The following is an 18,761-nucleotide window of genomic DNA, read 5'->3' on the forward strand; positions in this document are numbered from 1 at the left end:
TCCCACTAATCATCAGTATTACTACCTGCTGTTCTTCCAGGAACAACCAAAGCTACAAGGCGGCAATAAAAGCCCCCGAGGCACCGGGATGGACTGTGCAGCACTCACCTGTATGGTCCAGCTGGCTCAGATTATTGTGGGAGCGGGGCTCGGAGGTCTGGTCATCGCAGCTGGAAGTGTAATTGTGGTTGTCCTGTCAGCCTCCGCTATGTCTTTGATAGGCTGCATTTTCATTGCTCTCTTTATCAGATATGTGGAATAATACTGCTATAAAATACATTTAATGGTGCTGTGTTAATAAATAAACAAATCCTCCGTGTTATATTGTTAGATGGTCTTCTGAAACAGTGTGCTCACTTGTTTTACGTTTTCTGTTTGCTGTGCAGACAAAGGTGTAACTACTCTCATCGCAGGAAGTCCACACTTCTTATTCATGTTTATTTTCTCTTTAATTTCACATCGATTTTCTGACATTCATCGAAACCATGAAACACATTGGAAACAAAAAGATAAACATGCTACTTTAAGTTCATGTCTCAAACAAGAAATATAACCAAAACATATTCACTGTTACAAATTAGTACAGTGAAATTGTATTTATGTAAATTAAAACAAATTTTATCACATTGCCCTGGTAGTCCAGCAGCAGAGTAAATCACAAGACTATGAACCTTCTAAGATTATTTTCAGCATTACCACTTCTCCTTCCTTGTCCCAGTCATATGACCTACGTCACAAACCTTTATTTGTTAAAGAAATAGCAGTACTGTAATAAAATAATGTTGTCGAGTCATAAAGCATCTTTATGCTGTTCATTTTATGAATGAAAATGTGCAACACCAGTGTGCACAGGAAAAGCTTAGGTTACAAAACATGCAAACACTGTGAATGCTGACTTTCTGTGTTACCATGGAAATATGTAAACATATAGCCTAATAGCCTATATAAAGACAGCATAAGAATGCTAGTAAAATGGCTGAATGATAACATTATCTAATATCAGTCTACCCTATGATATCTGTGCTGATGAAGTTTTACTCGCCTCGACATGCTGGATCCTTGAAACTAAGTCAAACTGAGATCTTGACCTACTATAAGAATAATCTGACTCAAGAGTGTTTTTCATAGGCTGCATTGTTCTTGTTTTCTTTATTAAATAATATGGAATGATACTCATTTAAAATAAACACAATGGTGCTGCGTTAATAAACAAATAAAGCTTCTGTGTTATGTTGTTAAAATGTTTGAGGCCTAGTAGTACCAATGGAGGACTGAAATGAAATTCTGAGAAGGAGAGTTAATCCTTAAACTTGGAAAAAGAAGATGCAGAGTCATCACAGAAAAAAGTATGTTTTGCATCACAGTAATGCAGAATACTGCTGATTGTACACCATTGATCCTAATATTCATCCACTATACAGGAACAGTGGTTTTGCTGTTGCTCTTTTCTTTCTAACATCAAACATTTTGTCAAGACTCTGTCCTGAAGCTAGTTTTGTGTTGTTGTTGTCATAATTCCTTGAGCTTGACACAACCAACCAGACATTAGGATTTTTGTTAGATGTCTTCTCCTTTCTTTCTGTACATGTTATGTCTGATTACTGAGTAAAGGCCTCTAGCGCCACAAAAAATGTCTAAGAAAGAAGAAAAACATTACACATCAGTTCACTGTCTAACAAGGGTACTCTGGCCTATAATCTTCTGCAGTACAATTTCTGATTATTTTTGCTGACTGATACGTGGAAGCAACAGCTTACCAAAGCTGTCTTACTTAAGTTTGCTCACATCTTTTAATGGCAAGGTGCAGACATCATATTGAAACATTTGACTTTTAGAATAATTAAGCTTAGTCTTATTCTTAGTTTAGCCACAAGAATAAGGCAAAATTTATTATTGTTTTGGATTGGGATTAGGAATAGTCTGAAGACAATTTCAGGTCACAAATCAATTCCTTAGGCTGCACATTATTTGGGGTGGGAGAATGAGTTACAATATGTTTCTATGTATAAAAATGTAAAACAAAATAAAAAATTACAGAGTGATATCTCCCCTAAATGTCTGCCTTCACTAATCTCCAGGTGGATTTGAGGCTGTAGTCAGAGGTTATGATGTTTACTTCTGAAGTTATGGTTGCAGACAAATTAATCTGTCCTTTACTCTAACCAATGATGAGTGGTGAAGAATGGAGAGTAGACCTTCTCCTGTTTAAAGTCAACCATGGTGCTTCCTTCCAGTTGATTAAAGACTATCTGATCCTCAGCAGTGGGTTCACTGCTCTGCTTTGCCTCTTAAACACCTACTTTTTCTCTGTCGACAGGATCAATAACTGTTTGTGCTGTCAGCAAATTTTGTAACGTGGTTAGAATTAAATCCAACAGAGAAGACATTTTACAGCAGAGTGAGCATTAACAGGGTTAAGATGAATGCCCTCAAGGCTTCAGTTTTCTGACTGCTGAAAGTGTTAGAAAGTTTAAGTACAGTTGCAGGTTGGAGAGTTGACTTCCAGAAACTGCAATGTTTTCACCAGCTGTTGCAAAACCTAAAATACATTTACATATGATGAAAATGGTAGTTAAGAGAACAGTTTCAATCCAGCTTTTTCCTTTGTTAGCAAAATGTTTAAATCTTTTCTAAATGGTACTATTCATGAATATGAAGTGATTTAAAGATAATTCTAACCATTTTCTCTAATTAATATGAGTTATAACATTTAATTTCTATTTGCGAGCAATGAAGTATTTTTGAATTTGAGTTAAATTATGAGTTTGTGTGGGAAGTTAAGTCAGATGTGTCCCAGATGTCATGGGTGTCATTAGAACATGTCTATTTCAGATTTTAATAAAACCTCCATGTGTTGCCAGATTATTTATTTGGTTGCAGGTACAGTGATTTACCTCTGATTTACCCTGATCCTTCACTTCACCACCTAGAAATGAGTTCACTTCATTTTCCTGTTTCTCTGAAAGTTGTGGTCCTTTCCTGGGAAAGTAAAACGCTTACTGTTGGTTCTGCTGATCAACTCAGCTTAAGATGTTTCATCCACTTGACTCCCCTTAGCAGCACACAGAAATGAAACAACCTTGGCAGGAAACGTTTCACATTCACTGCCAATTTCCTTTCCACCAACTCGTTCAGCCACTCTGGGTCAGTAACTATTTAGTGGCAGGTAGGAAATGACATGATTCCTTCCCTGGGGTCCTAAATAAGGTCACTAGCCCCTCTAAGAAATGGAAAACCTTATTTATGTTTTATAATAAACCTCTTCCTAGCAAATGTAACTGTTGATTTTAGTTGTGGTACGTTCCTGTGTATTGGGGCACCTTGCGTATTTTACTCTTCTTTCCATCTCAGATTTACAATATGCTGTTTTGAATCATGGAGTAGTTTTAACATTTTTCCTCTGAGTTAGAGGTAGGTGCTTCCATGCCTACGCTGCAGGCAGAGGATGGAAGTGGAACGATTTGCATGGTAACAGATTACTCTGTCACAGTTGTAAGTTTTGAGCTAGATTTAAGTCATTTCAAAGCTTTGAGTCATCACACTCATTGGACACATGTCAAAAATTTGTAATTTTGATGAACATCTGTGACTTTTTTGGTGCATAATCAATGCCTGGGGTTCTCTGAGGAGTCTGTGGGGTTTGATTTTAGAGAAGTGTTTTCACATTCGCCTCCTGAAAGGACACATGCTGTCAGAGTCAGAAACCGTTCAGATTTAAGGGTTGCTTAGACAATTAAAGGACAAGAGGGAACCTAAAAAGCAGTGATTTGTTCGAATTGCTTCAAATGGCCTGCTTGGACTTTGAGAGCGTTCATTCTCTGAACCATATGCTTCTCCTCCTTTCTCCTCTGTGTGGTTTTCACTGTGACGTCGTCTGTTGTTCATCAGCTGCAGTCGCCATCGACAATTAAGAATACTCTCCGACTTCCACTCGCCTTGTGTGCATGAACAAACTCTTCTGTCTCGTTTATGCCTCATAGTTTTCTAATAAACATTTCCCCATAGCAAACCAGCTCTCCATTTTGTGTGTGATGCAGCAGATTCGTCCCCCGTTGCTTTTCACTCTTCGTTTTCTTCAACTAAGGAAATGGTCTCTCGGCTGCACCTCAGGAGATCAACGCTGCCAAGCAGCGTTGATCTCCATCCGGACTCCTGTATCAGTCGCTGCCAGCTCAATAAGCCTGAATTTCCAGCTAACTCGTCTGGGTTGGCATCCTGATTCAGCTAACCTTATTTCTAACAAGGATGAGGTCCAGGTCTAAGACTCTTAAACAAGCCAAAGCCAAGTATATTTGTGCAGAAAACCACCCTCTTAGAAACTTTTAACATTGCCATATGACTCAGCCACCATGTGTTTGGACTCCTAGTTAAACATGAAAATAACTGACCTGATATAACTTTTCAAATTATTGACATTTACACAAAAGTCAGGAGCAACAACCAGCATTTTACAGACCTGTTTTGTGTAGCATTTAAGTGATTTTTATTTTTATGTGTGCATGCGTCCTGTGTGTCAAATGGTTTTCTGTTGCAGAGCGGCAATAAAAATAACTGCTGTTGTTGCTGCTTGTTTGAACGTGTATTTCATTGACCCTCTGGTTGGAAGCTGTGTTCTCAGAAGTGAGAGACCACATTGATGAGCCTCCCTGTGTTTGTCCAGGAAGATGTGTTCAGCCACATGTGGTCTTTATTATTAACAAATGAGCTGTAAAAGTGGAATCACATCAGCTTGTATCTGAAAAGGAAATAACACAATATGTTTATGGCATGGTGGCTTGCTCATCAGCAGAGAAGGAGGAGGAAGAGAAGTAGAAGTAATCCTCGAACTTATCCCAAAAGTAAGAATTAAGTTCCAATATTAAATAATGTGCTTATGTTTTATACAATGTTAGCAGAATGTAATTAAGTGGAATACTTATTATTATTATTATTATTATTATTATTATTATTATTGCAAAAATGTGTTAGTAGGGTACTGCCTTCATCTGTCCTTGTGAATGAAGAGTTGGGGTGAAAAACAAAACTCTTAATTTTGTGGATTATCTGCATTCATTTTTGGGAGTTTTTTTTTTTTTTTGCATTTGCAATCAATGTGGAGTTATCTCCATCTCCATACATTTGGAACTGCAGTACATTTTCATTTTTTCTTGTTCCAGAGATTTAATAATTTGCTACTTTTAAATTGGTGGAAGAGAAGCAGAATGTGGGTCACCTTGTTTTTGGGGTGGTGATTCAGCCCTATAGAAATCCATGTTATGGGATATTTAAAATAATTTAAAAATTACATTTGGTAACATATTGCTATTTTCCTTTGTACTTTAGTACAATGAAAAATATTTTTGAGCATCTCAAATAAAAAGAACATGGCATTACCACCAGACTTTTACACAGGTGGAAGCTTATATTGTCCAGCATTTCTAAAATATTTCAATAAGTTTTTGTGAGGTTTTTCTTCAAGGTTTGATCTCATTTGTCCAAAGCACAGCTGCAAAAATCTTCTGGAAAGTAAGATAGTTAAGTTTGTTATAAACAGAAATGCATTATGTAAAAATAAAAAAAATTAAAATTCAGAAGTAAAATGAACAAACTTACAAAAAGCTACTATCACTTGAGGTAACACATTGAAGTTATCCTTCTCTCGCCTTCACTCCCCTGCATTTTGTTTGGGGGTGTTGCAGTGAATGGTTTAAATACAAATGCCTGCCACTCGTTCAATATTTTTATTTGACACATCACAGTGCAGAACTACTTTGTGTTGCTCTGTCAAATAAGACCCTAATAAAATACGTTGCCATTTCTGGTTGTAATTTGATAAGATCTCAAAGGTGAGTTTACTGACAAATGAAATGCTCCTTCTGTGTTACAGTAATACGTTTAAACTTGTATGCATTCAAGATGCATTGTAATGCAGGTCTTCATTACTGGTCAGGATAATACTTTAATTATGTGTAAATGAAAATGAGACGGGTACAAATAGATTGACGTATTTTATTGGGTGTTTTATACAGGGCATCTCAGTGGGTATTGAGGGTGTCCTGGGGGGAATAATATAAATGAAGTAGGTATGGTAATTATGAAATGTATTACAAATGTTTGTAGATTATGGCTTACCTCTGTCTGTTCCTCTGTAGGGTGTTCAGGCGAAAAGAGTCCCCGGGGGCCTGAACACCTGATAAAGATTCTGGAAGAGACCAAGTGCAGATGGAAGAGGGGGAACAAAGCCTGAGGCATTTTAGAAGTGATGAATAAATTAATATTTATAGGAGGGTAGTTTTAGATAGTAAATGAGTATGTAACCATGAAGAATGTGTGTTATTTATGTGTTGAAGATTGGTTGTTTTGTTAAGTTGTTTGGTGTATATGTGGTTTGTTCTACCCTGTCTTTTGAGAAGTGTGTTAATTGGTGCCGCCCAGGATTACAAAGCCTGCATGTTGGCCACATGATAGGAGTAATAGGTGCGGGTGCTGCGACACCTCATGACCATGTAAGCAGGAATGTCATCTTTGTTAAATGTTGGAGATTAAAACACCTGGTTGGTTGCACTACCCCTGCCTCCAGACTCCTATTTCAGCCCCCCGCTAAGGGCCATCCTAACATGCATAATTCAACAACCACAACCCCTAAGTAATTAGTTCAAGTTAGAATAGCTTGTACAAAATTTTCCCTTCAACTTTTAGCTGCTTAAAATGAATGGTGTGTTTAATACAAGGTGCAAAGTAATTACTGAGAGTTTAATTTCCATTTTGTGCTTTGATTGCTTTGGCATACAAACTACTCACAGCAGGAGAAGAACAAATTGGCAAAATGAGTTTCACTTTTAAATTTGAGCAATGGTGAGTCTGAGGGTTTCTGTTGAATATGAATTGTGAAACGGTCCATTACTGTCCCCTTAAGGACAACATAAATGCATTCCAAGATTTGTGTGTGTTTCACTAAAGTAGAAAACTGGCATCTGGAGCAAAGCATTTGTTGGTGGTGAATTGGCTGCCTGCGGTTTATTAAGAGACACCAATTACTTTTTGATGAATGGACGAGAATAAAACAGAAGTACTATAGAGTACTTCTGTTTTCAAAGTAGATTATTTCACATGAGCTGCACATTACCTCATCATCATTTAAAAAGCATCCTTATGTTCAGAAGATAATATGAATGTTTTGTTTTTCAATACTTTTTCCTTTACCTGAAAAAGCTTCTGTGAAGCCCTTTGGAATCCCCTGGACTTGATAAAGTGCTATAAAAGCCATTTACTGTACCATTTACCATGAAGTTTTTTTGTCACATGCTTTTATTTTGGATAGGATAAATTACTGCAATGCTTTCTTTACAACTCAGCTGCAGCTGATCCAAAATGCTGCCAGAGTCCTGCCTGAAATCAACAAAATGTTTAATTTTACAAGTGCACCTCAGAAATTTACATCAATGAAAAATTTCTATATTTCAGTAGCTTAATTCACTAAGTGAGCCACTTTACATAGATGAATTACACATGGACTGATACTTTAAAGCCTTGACTTCTAATAATCACAACAATTTTACACTTGAAGGTTATGAAAACACATTTAATTTCTTACAAGATTCGAATATTACATCCAACCAATAAAAAAAAAAACATTTTTTATTACAGAAACATTGACTAAATGAAAAGTATGAGACCAATTTATTTTCCAAAACGTACTTTTAATTTGACAAACGAGCTTCATATAGGAATGCCTGTTTTAATTTACTGAGATGAACATGTACAGCAGACCTTAAATCACCGCATTGCCTCTCCATTTACTAAAGAATAGATTTGAAAGTCTTGGCAGTTTTCTTTCAGGCACTAAATGGTTTTGAGTTTATGCTTTTTAATTTCAGATTTTGTTTTTAACCTGCTACCTTATTTTCCTGTAAAGAAGAACACATTACTGGATCTTTCAATGGTACTGTTCAGAGGAAATTGCCTTGCACCTTTTGAAAGGCCATCCATGTTTTTTTCTTCTTCCTCTTTGACTTAATACCAGTCCTCCGCCATGGCTTCCTTCATCCTCAGATTGTGACAATCAGTTGATTAATTTTTACATAGTAGTGTTCAATAATAAATGTCAATAGGAAAAGTGAAAGCAATTCTGCCACATGCTGATGATGCATTTTACTTTCACATTTAATTCTTTTTTTTTCTTTTTTACTTTTTTCCCCCAAATATTTTTATTAGAATGTTCTGCTATACAGACATACAAAAAAAACATGAAAAGAAAAAAAAATAGATGAAAATTAAGAAACACACAGGGCTCACTCTATCTGCACAAAAACAAAAAAAATGAAGTTTACATGTTACAGTGTTTGACAAGATGTAGGAAGGGAGACCAGATATCTTTAAAGTCTTTTTACTTTTTAAAATATCAAAACAAACAAACATTAAACAATAAAACACATAATACCCTTATCGTAGTATATGACATGCTGTTCATTCCTCTTGTTCAAATCTAAGACACATAGAATGATAAAAGTTCTACGGAGAACAGAGACTTTTGAAATTATATTTTGAGATATAGTCCTCTTCATAAAAGCATTGATTTATTAACTGTAATGCTTGTGAGTATGTATGTGCTCACAAGCATCACATACTGTACATACTCCTTTTGAGGAAATTAACTTCCTCAAAAGTTAATTTTACTGCCCCCAAACGGTTTGCACCCCCAGGGTGGTGAGCCATTTGACCAGTATCCAAAACTGACCCTATAGCTGTCTCGCCTTTTTAGTGGAACATTTTGGCTTTGCAGTAACTACATACATTTCATCAGCTTCCCGCGTAACTTAAACTATCCCTGGCGTGGTTAGACTATGTGCTGTTTTGCGGCAGGTCACGCCGGTCATTGTAAATCACCGCCCCCGGAGGAAAGAACACCATGTCGGGCACCGGTGGCGCGTTGCCCGGCATCAGTGGGTGTCCCTGCTCATCCATCTCTGGCTTCGTGGTGGCTGTGATCGGTCTGATGGTGGTTACAGTCGGAGAGGTCATGCGCCAGAAAAGGTTTTTGAGCGCCTTTCTGAACTCTCGTCGCATCAGACAGTACAGGATGGGGTTCAGGCAGCTGTTGGAGTGCGCCAGGCAGACCGACACGGGGAAGACGTACACCTGCATGGTGTAGTACTCATAAGTGAAGTGAACCGCGTTAAGTTTTATGAGGATGCCCCAGGCTGTGAGCGCCTGGTTGGGCAGCCAGCAGAGGAAAAAGGATAAAACCACGATGGTGACCGACCTCGTGACCTTGGCGCGTCGCTTCGCGCTGGAGGTGTTAATGTTCTTGGAGGTGATGAAGCGCAAAAGCAGCAGGTAGCACGCCGAGATGACTCCCAGAGGCACCAGGAAGCCCACCAGCACTTTCTGGGAGTGATAGAGTCCGAGCCAAAATTGCGCTGACCCGTTAGTCTCCGGGAATTTCACCAGGCACAGGTCCTCGTTGGATACGGTGGCGGTGGTGGAGTAAACCGCGTGCGGTAGGGCGGCGGAGACGGCGGCGAACCAGATGAAGACTGAGACGCACCGCGCGGAGCAGCAGTGTGTGCGCCGCCGCCTGCCTTTTAGCGCCGAGGCGAGGGAGCAATACCTCGCCACACTCATGGCCGTGAGGAAAAACACGCTGGCGTACATGTTCATTGCCGTTACGTAGGAAACTATCTTACACATGGCTTTGCCGAAGGGCCAGGTGAAGTCCAGCGCGTTCTCCACGGCCCAGAAAGGCAAAGTCAGAACGAACTGGAAGTCAGTCACCGCCAAACTAGTTACGAACAGGTTGATGGAGGATTTCTTCCACACCTGTTTGGACTTCATCAGGTACAAAACCAGTAAGTTCCCGACCAGACCCAGCGCGCAAACCAGAGAGTAGATCACAGAGATTGTAATCCTGACAAAAGCGGCGCCGTCTCCGACGAAATCGGTTTTAGTGAAGTCCGACATGTGAAAGTCTGCGTGCGAGCAGTTTGAAGTATTGAAAACGCAGCTGAAGTTGGCGGAGGCAGCGTGAGCAGTCCCGACCGAGCCTTCATCGTTGATGTCCGTCAATTCTCCAGACATTTTAATTTTTTATTCCCGAAAATCTTCAGTAAAGTCATTCTCTGATCCAACTTCGTGACTTGGGAAACAATAAAGTCCTCGGCATGAGCGTCATGCTGGCAACATATCTAAACTCTAAAATGATGAAATTACAAACAAATAGATGAAAATAAATAAGAGCTTCTTGTCAGATTGTGGAGCTTGTTATGAGGATCAGCTTGTGTTGTTGCTCTGAGGTTTTCTAACGTGATCTGACGCAGCGCTCCGGCGCAACTTGGTGCTGTCCTTGGTGCTGATTAGGAGCCACAAGGGAGCCAACCCCCGCCTAAATATCATCTAATGCTGATAAATATGTCAGAGAATCGAAGGTTATCACGACAAGGCATTTTTCAGACAATTTAGTAGCTACTGCTGAAATTTCACTGGCTTTTAAATAGAAATCTACCCTGCCCCCCTGTCTTTTTTTTCTCTCTGTCGCTCTCTCTCTTTCTCTGACATGCACAGAGGTAAGAAGAGGTGGACAGAAGCACACGTAGTTATATAATGTCAGTAGAAGGTGCGCTTGATTGCAGAAACTTTTATCGTGTTTTTAACTTTCTCGTGTGCCTGAATTGCTTGAAAGAAAAACAAATATTACTTTTTAGTTCAAATTCTTTGGATTTTAATGGGGAACTCCTACAGCTCAGCAAAATGTCTGTGAAGGAGCCATGTACTCATATCTGATGTTCTGTTTCCTTTGTTTTTTTTATGCCTCGGTGCATTGATTTTTTTCTTTTTGCAGTGCACGTGCTCCTCGATGGAGGCCTCCACCCTCTTCCAGAAGACAAGTTAACAATCAATACACAGTTTCAGCTGCAGGGCCAGTTTATTTTGGTCAAAAGCCTGTCAGGTCAACAGACTTAAGCCAGATGGTTTTTAGTCAGAGAGGCACTTGGTTTGGCAGGAAAGTAATGACACATGAAAATGTAATCGAATGGTCATATTTGCATGTCGAAATATAGAAATATTGACATTTATAAACATGTATGAGTGGTCGATGCAGTTGTGGGTTCAATTCCTGGTCTCGGACCACTTGCTGCATGTCTTTCCTTTCTCCTTTCTCCCAATCTTTTCTACTAGAGCAAAGGCTGCTAAAAAGTTTTTTTTCTATGCTTTCCATACATCAGCAGTACTCAATATACCTATACTTGTCATGGAGAGCTGCTCTTACTTGATTTCAATTTTTGGTTACTCTATCTCTGTGAATCTTCTTGCCTGTTCCTCTGCTTCTTTCTGTCAGGACCCCCCACCAATAATCCACCATTACTTGCTGGCCTGTCCACCTTCCAGTGCTCCACTGCCTCTCACATCTCCTCCTGGAAGAAAGAACGAAGAAATCATTACACACAAGCACCACCTGTGGATCTCAGCCTCTGTGGGTATAATCACCTTTGCCCCCTTAGAACTCCAGCACTCTCAAACAGCAACCCAACTGTGTCATCCATAATTTACATAATCTCTCAACCATATTCTACTTTTTATACTTGCAACATGCCTCCCCCACTCAGTGCTGTCCTGGATTTCTCCTGTGTTCCTGGAAGAGCCTTTCATTCATTCACCTTCATCAATAAGCCGTTCAAACTTCTCTTTGGTGGCCATAATTGTTGCCTGGACGATGATTTCAAATCAAACCAACAAGACGTTTGTTTGTCCAGTAAAGATGAAGACTTGCAGTTTTAGATCACCATTGGTGGATTGGGCTTTTTTATTATTATTATTTTGCATGCACAGCATCAGTAGCATCATTTAGTCCCGTCTAGGATTTCTCTAGGATTTATAGAAAAGCTCAGCGAGATCGGCATAACTGGTGCCAAGTCCTGTTTGTCTTCTGTCACAAAATAAAATAGCACACCATTTGGACACTGACAATTTATTTCTGTGTTTTATATTAAAGAAAGAAATTGATGTAAGATTTCTTATGTAGCATAGCGACAGATGGAGAGGCTGAAATTTGATGACTTATAGCTGATGAAAACACGATCTTTCTCCAGAAAGCCTAATGGAGTGGGCAACTTCAGATGAGGCGAAAGGAACATCTGTGGAGATAAATGTGAGTTGCGTACATACACTGGAGTTTGTAGATAAACTTTGGCAAAGTTTTCTTTCATTAAACAAATCACAGTTTGGTACCAGTGGATGTTGAGCAGATGTGATTGCACATAATCGTGGTAACAGTGATTTTTGGGGGAGGTTTTGTCCAGTTCTCCATTTAAAGTCATATAAAAACCTTTCTGTCATATATATATATATATATATATATACTTTTCTACTTCACGTAATGCATTGCTACTGGAACATTTTGAAATCAACAAAGGAACAGAATTACCGTATGTCAACACATTGAACATAATATGAAGCTGGAGTACAATATGTGCTTGAGTGTGTAAAGAATAATGCTAATGCAACACAGCAGCTTTTTTGTTCTTGCTTTCATCTTTTCTAAGAAGAATGAAAGTCAAGATTGGATAATTGTAGAAGTGTCTACATTGATTCTTTTTCAATGCGCATTGAGATTTTGAAATGTTTTACTGTCCTAGAGTCAAATAATCTTTTTTTATAGAATTACTGAAGAATATCTTTGTCATGTAATCTGTGCATATAACTTTCCTGACTGAGTCTTGCTCTTTGTTTTAACGCTGACTGATAGTAATGAATCCGAGGGTTTTAGTCTACATTTTTATGACTCTCAGTTTATGAAACTGTCTGAAAAAAATCATTTGGTCTTCGTTTCTTTCACAATAAAAATGCACAGTGCACATCCATCAGCCAAAACACAATCGTCCTCATTTTGTCTGAAATTTTGCTGTGGGACAGAGTTGCGGAGGCAGCCTGCCCTTAATCTTTCTCCTGCGCGGTCTCTGATAACCCGTACTTAAGGCATTACAGTATCTGCTAAAGTCAGTGGCACAGACTGATACAGCTCAGTGCTGCAACTCTTTAACACACTTCAGGGGATAATTTGGAAGTGAAAGTCCTCCACCTCAGAAAAGCACAGATGGTCTACATCTTTGTCCAGTTCTCCATTTAAAGTCATATAAAAACTTTATATGACTTTATAAGTTTTTGGGGGTTTTTCCTATGAAGCAATCCTGAACTAAAAACTTTCTGAACATTTAGAAAAGTTCCAAAAAGCCATAACTTTCATTGAGATTTTGATCAGTATATCTCATGATATAGATATACCACTGAGGTAGCATGGGGGTGTGGTGTCTGACAGAAAGAAGATCTTGGGAGTGACTCTTCACTGTTTAACACTTTTTCCACCTCCTTTCCTTCTGTCCAAGCACCTCCAAGGGTGTGTTTCTCATGTGTTTTTGTGTTTTCCCTATTCTCTCGAGTGTATGCCCTTCCTCTTGTCGTTTCTTTGACCCTGAACTAGATACCAAATAAATCGATGGGTTTGCCTGTAGACAGCAAGACAGAAGATAGAAAAAAAAGTTGATTTGTTCAATTTTGTTTGAAAGCATCTAAAGAAAGCAATTTAAATGTCTATTCACTTCATCCTCAGATTTCACATCCTATTGAAATCACTTGCAGTGTCTGGAAATAGTGAAAAAATATTAATCTAAAAAATGTTTTGTGCTTTTGTGCTAAGCCACATTGAATTGGAACCTTTCTTTCCAATCACTAGTCTAAATCATTTGGGTTTAAACCAAACCACCTTTGCACAGCTAGAGACTTGCACTACTAGCTTGTGTTGCTACGTCTATGACATAAATACATTGAACTTTATGGTTGTAGCATGAAAAAATTGAAAAGTTTAAAGGTGTATGAATATGTTTGCACCGAAACATATACAACTGGGCTGCATATAACCTTTTATTAAGAAGAAAGCAAGCAAGAATCAGGCCCCTTATTTGCATCTAACACGAAAGAAAAACATTTTTATTCCTTTGTATGTTGTATTTTCAGACACTTCTAAAGCCATTTAATAAGTTGTTGATTTAATGGAAGCTTTTAACATAAAGACCTTGCTCTAATCTAACTCTAACCATCTGTGCAGCCATATGCTTCACCTTTTGTCTCTTTCTGAATACTTATACATCCAAGATTATGACTCACCTCTATGCTTTTCTCAGCTACTCCTTTACTTAGGAACCAATATGAGATGATATGATGTTTACAGTATCATAACAACGTGATGAGTTCTCACAAAGGATTGGCATGCTAGAATAATAGGATATAGATTATTTGACAGAAGCTTCCTAGAAGGCCAGACAATGAAGTAACACAAAGAAAATGCTAGACACAAACCTCAGTGTAACTTTGTGCAGGTTTTTAAAACTTTAACCGAAATCTCTCTCTTCTGAACGCTTTTTGGTGGTAAAAACATAGAGCTCTGTGAGCACCTAAAAAAAATTAGGTGTTATCAATGTCTCTGTCCTCAATTCATTTTCTAAGGCTAAGTTGTGCTCGGTAAATGCCAGATGATGGAAGTCCTACTGCTTTAATACACTCTGAGTCCTTTAAAACTTGCCTCAACTGCAGCAGCAGCCGCCCCCCCGAAGCAACTGAGTCATGCTCCCAAAATTAATTGAGCTCTGCAAACATGGTGAGGCCTATAATGAAATTTTATTTTTAAGGTAAGGATGCAATTTTCAGGTAACACTTTCTTCATCTTTCAACAGAAACAATTTCTTATTACAGCAGAGCAAGGATTACTTTTAGGTTTTACAGATCAACACAGCTCAAGAAACCCAAGGGAACTGCTGTGTGCTTGAAAGAAAAGCAAATCAAACATTCAAACAAGGCTGGCGAACATTAAGCCTCTATAATGGTTTTACCTCAACCCGGCTCTCAACATGAATTGTAAGAACCTTTGGAAATATAGTCTCAGCAAGAAGACTCAATGATATCTTTGTATATAAGCCAAATGAGGGAAAGGGGGTCAAAACTGGTATCAAATGAATACTGCTGAAAAACTGACTTTGTTGAATAAAGAAATGGTATACGGATAAGACAAAAATAAAACATTAAAGGAAGTATATATTACTTCCTACAAGTTTTTATATTTTACTTTAAATCACATGCAACAACTCCAAGTCAATCTGATGTAAAAGCATGATCAAATATTTCTGGCAGAAATGTTTTCTGCTTCTTATTAACTAATTTTCTGCTGTTCATGTCTGCCTGAAAAAGTGATGGCTTGCTGGGTTAGCTAAGAAGTAGGTGTGGCTTGATCTGATAACCATGTCTGTTTTTAACTCATGCTGCTGAAACAAGACGAGTAAGACACTGCGTTGGCATAACATGATTCAAGTTGTCTACAAAGGTTCCGAGAACCCAATTAGAAATGGTAATAAATGCAAAAAGCAGTATTATGTGGAAAGTTACTTACATTGTAGGAGCTGTAATCAAAGGAGACATTGTTTTGGACCTTATTTTTATTAAAGTTCTTATATAATGTTTATAGAAAGTGTTTTACAACATTCTTCCTAGTTCCATTTGAGAAGACAGGGTAAGCCATGGACATCAAATCCTTTGCATTACAACAACAAAAATCAGCAAAGCCAAAATCCTTTTTCTATTTGTAAAGGATCAAAGTTGAAGAAAAGAAAATCTCAGTCATTGGGCTACCGTCCTTTAGCCAAACATTTGCCCTTTGCCTTTAATCCAAGAGCAGTCTGCAAAAATTACCAGGAAGGGGGAAATCCGGGAAATGCTCTGTGACCGGAGACATCTCTTTAGTATCACCTCCATCACTTCCAGCCACAGATACCTGCTCTTAGGGTAGAAAGCCTTTAAAAGATTACAGCTCCTATAATGTAAGTAACTTTCCACATAATACTGCTTTTTGCATTCATTGTTTCCCGATCCTTCAACTTTTGAAGGCTTTCTCTGGAGGACGGCCGGATCAATTTAAGGAGGAAGATTAATAGATGCTGCATCTTCACTGAATACAGATCAGACTTCTTTAAAGCTCTGTGAGATGTCCGCTTTTACAAAGCAGGAATTTAGGTGGCAGAAAAGTTGTCATGCTTCCTACGCTACGTCTGGCAAAAATAATATCAAAACTGTCGCTATTGCCCTGGATGCAAATATACAAATTAGGAGAGGTAATGACTCATACATCAAAAGCTTGCTGCAGCTTCTATAAAGGGGACCAACACATATGGGAAACTAAATAGTTATTCAAAAAGTAATTAGGAGCACATAGTCACAGGAAGAACCCCATCGAAATGACTACCAGACGCCCTGTTAAAAATAACTGTGTACAACAATGGGAAGGATGGGTCCAGCAGAAAAACACTGGAAAAACACTGGGAAACATTTCACGTTCTGTTCAACTCTACCAAAGAAACTATTTCCTTCTTTAATGTGTTTTGATGCTGTGTTCAGTAAAGTGTTTGCTCAAAACACTGTATAGTTATGAAGTCCAGGATTATCTTCAATTTCGTCATGTTTTTCTTCTGAGCAGCCAGACTTCCTTGGCTCCTTTGCTCTTTCCCAAGACATGTTCCCCTATCCTATTATTTGGTAATATTAAGTGAGCAAGTGGAGGGTAAAAGAAGAAGTGTCAGGCATTTCAAGAACTTTATATGGAAAAGATGAACACCATCGTTAATGATTTCTTTCAAAGGTTCCGACTGGTTTTATGCTGTGTGTGTGTGTATATGTTTGATTTCATGTATGAATCATAGAAAGCCAAATATAAAACAGCGAAAGATGACTGAATACATTTTTGCACAAAGTAAAATATTTTCCCCTACAAGATTCATTCTGACAATTTTGTGTTAAGTTCATAAAAGTATAAGGTGAAAGAAGTATTTTTGTGCAATAAAGTTCAATGTGTCTAAGTAAAAAAAAAAAAAGAAAATCTACTTATAGTTTATTCGTGTAAACTCATACTTCAGAAGTGAACTTTTGAAATACCATCAGTGCTGAGACCTTTGAAAGGCTGCGGTATACTGCTGACCTCCAGTGGCCTCTATGCAAACTACAAACAAACTAGAACGGTTTATAATTCTCCCTCTATGAGTCACCACATTCATTTCCAGTGAGGATCTGTGATATGAAGCCCTCTCTGTGCTAACTTATCTCTCAACTATTTGTTAGGCTCTGCACAGCTGCCAGAGCAGAGCAGCGTGCATGCCAGAGGAGAACAGGTGGAGTTGTTGCCATTCAGGGTGAAAACTGCTTTCAGATGATCCTGAAGTCACATTTGCAAGCACACTGAAACTAAGCATGCCTGGATTTTTTTTATCTACCGGTAGTTCAATATAAACCTGCTTGGTGAAAGGTCACGAGGGGACTCTGGTCTATCTCAGCAGTCACATGATGAATGAAGGGCAGGATACACCCTGTGGGTAGGCTCTCTGCCCATCACAGCTCTGGATCAAACATCTACATCAATTTCACTGTTATCTCTCTTATCAGTTTTGTTTTCCGCTGGCACACCCCTCATAGAAACTGCAGCATACCACAGATGTCACTGTTTTAGAGACAGTTTCACTGATGCAGCAGTAAAACATTCTAAGTTAATGATGAACATTGCTGTGGATTTTTAAGGCATGGGTTGATTAAATTTCACTCTAAATGTTCCGAGGGGGAAAAAAAAAACCCCAGAAAAGATAGCACAAAATCAGCCAAAAATGTTTCATGAGACTAAAATAGACATTTAAAGAAATATTACCGCCTTGGTCAGAGTAATACAGCAGCTGAGATGAAACACATGGCTTAACTCTTGAAAACAAAGATGAACACGTGAGCTGACTTCTTTCAACTCACAACAGAAGTGATACTGTTATAGTTTAGCTTTTAGCAGCTTCTGGATGAAGGCAGGTATGACAGAGGACCATAAAAACTCACATTCACTGGTGTAGTGTTGAACCCAGCCGGTGTTACTGCACCATGGCAACACAATACTGTAAAACTATAAAGACTGATGGCTTCTCAGTGTGTCTGATTTGTTTTCATCACTAGCAAATTGGGTATTATATTAATTATTAACACAATTATTATACCAACCTACAGGACATGGAGACATTGTAATATGTGAAGATGTACATCTCTGGATAAAAAATAGACCACTGCACTGAACCTCATTGAAAACCTCATGGTTATTCCACCAAATATTGATTTCTGAACTCTTCCTGAGTTAAAACATCAGTATTGTTGTTTCTAAATGAATATGAACCAACCTACAGGACTTGTTTTCTTTGCATTATCTGAGGTCTGAAAGCACTGCATCTTTTTCGTTATTTTGACCATTTCTCATTTTCTGCAAATAAATGCAAAAGTTTTGCTTGGAATTTCGGAGACATGTTGTCAGTAGTTCATGGAATAAAAGAACAATGTTCATTTTACTCAAACATATAGCTATAAACGTTAGAACCAGAGAAACTGATCATTTTAACTGCTCTCTTATTTTTTTCCAGAGCTGTATTGTCTAATGATCTGGTAGATGAACAAACCAATTGTAAATGAAATTATTTGTTTTTTTGATGATTGGGGTTCTGTATAGTTGTTATCAGGAGAGCTGTGAGAATGTATTATTATTATTATTATTATTATTATTATTATTATTATTATTATTATTATTATTATTATTATTATTATTATATGTGGAAAATTGTTATAAATTTCCACATATTTATTTATTTATTATTATTGATAATAATAACAATAATAATAATAATAATAATAATAATATGTGGAAAATTGTTATAAAAGGATTCTCGAGAAAT

The 18,761-nt window shown here is 38.0% G+C and overlaps 2 protein-coding genes across 2 annotated transcripts in view; one reads left to right on the forward strand and one right to left on the reverse strand.

The window, feature by feature from the left end:
• The window catches only part of slc45a2 (solute carrier family 45 member 2), a 28,356-nt gene extending 21,810 nt beyond the window's left edge, over positions 1-6,546 (forward strand). Inside the window, exon 7 of the mRNA XM_032570954.1 lies at positions 41-6,546. Coding sequence (XP_032426845.1) covers positions 41-262 — 222 coding nt within the window. The 3' untranslated portion in view covers positions 263-6,546. The remainder of the gene's footprint in view (positions 1-40) is intronic.
• A 999-nt stretch (positions 6,547-7,545) lies between these two features.
• On the reverse strand, positions 7,546-18,181 carry rxfp3 (relaxin family peptide receptor 3). Its single transcript, XM_032570937.1, has one exon. It carries the CDS (start codon positions 10,054-10,056, stop codon positions 8,821-8,823), a length of 1,236 nt encoding a protein of 411 aa, XP_032426828.1. The 5' UTR covers positions 10,057-18,181; the 3' UTR covers positions 7,546-8,820.
• Positions 18,182-18,761: the final 580 nt, after the last annotated feature.

The sequence above is a fragment of the Xiphophorus hellerii genome, chromosome 8 (assembly GCF_003331165.1).
Source record: "Xiphophorus hellerii strain 12219 chromosome 8, Xiphophorus_hellerii-4.1, whole genome shotgun sequence".
In the NCBI taxonomy this organism is placed as follows: domain Eukaryota; kingdom Metazoa; phylum Chordata; class Actinopteri; order Cyprinodontiformes; family Poeciliidae; genus Xiphophorus; species Xiphophorus hellerii.

Excerpts from the sequence above, each read along its gene's own strand:
- rxfp3 (XM_032570937.1), bottom strand. The coding sequence starts at position 10,056 with ATGTCTGGAGAATTGACGGACATCAACGATGAAGGCTCGGTCGGGACT.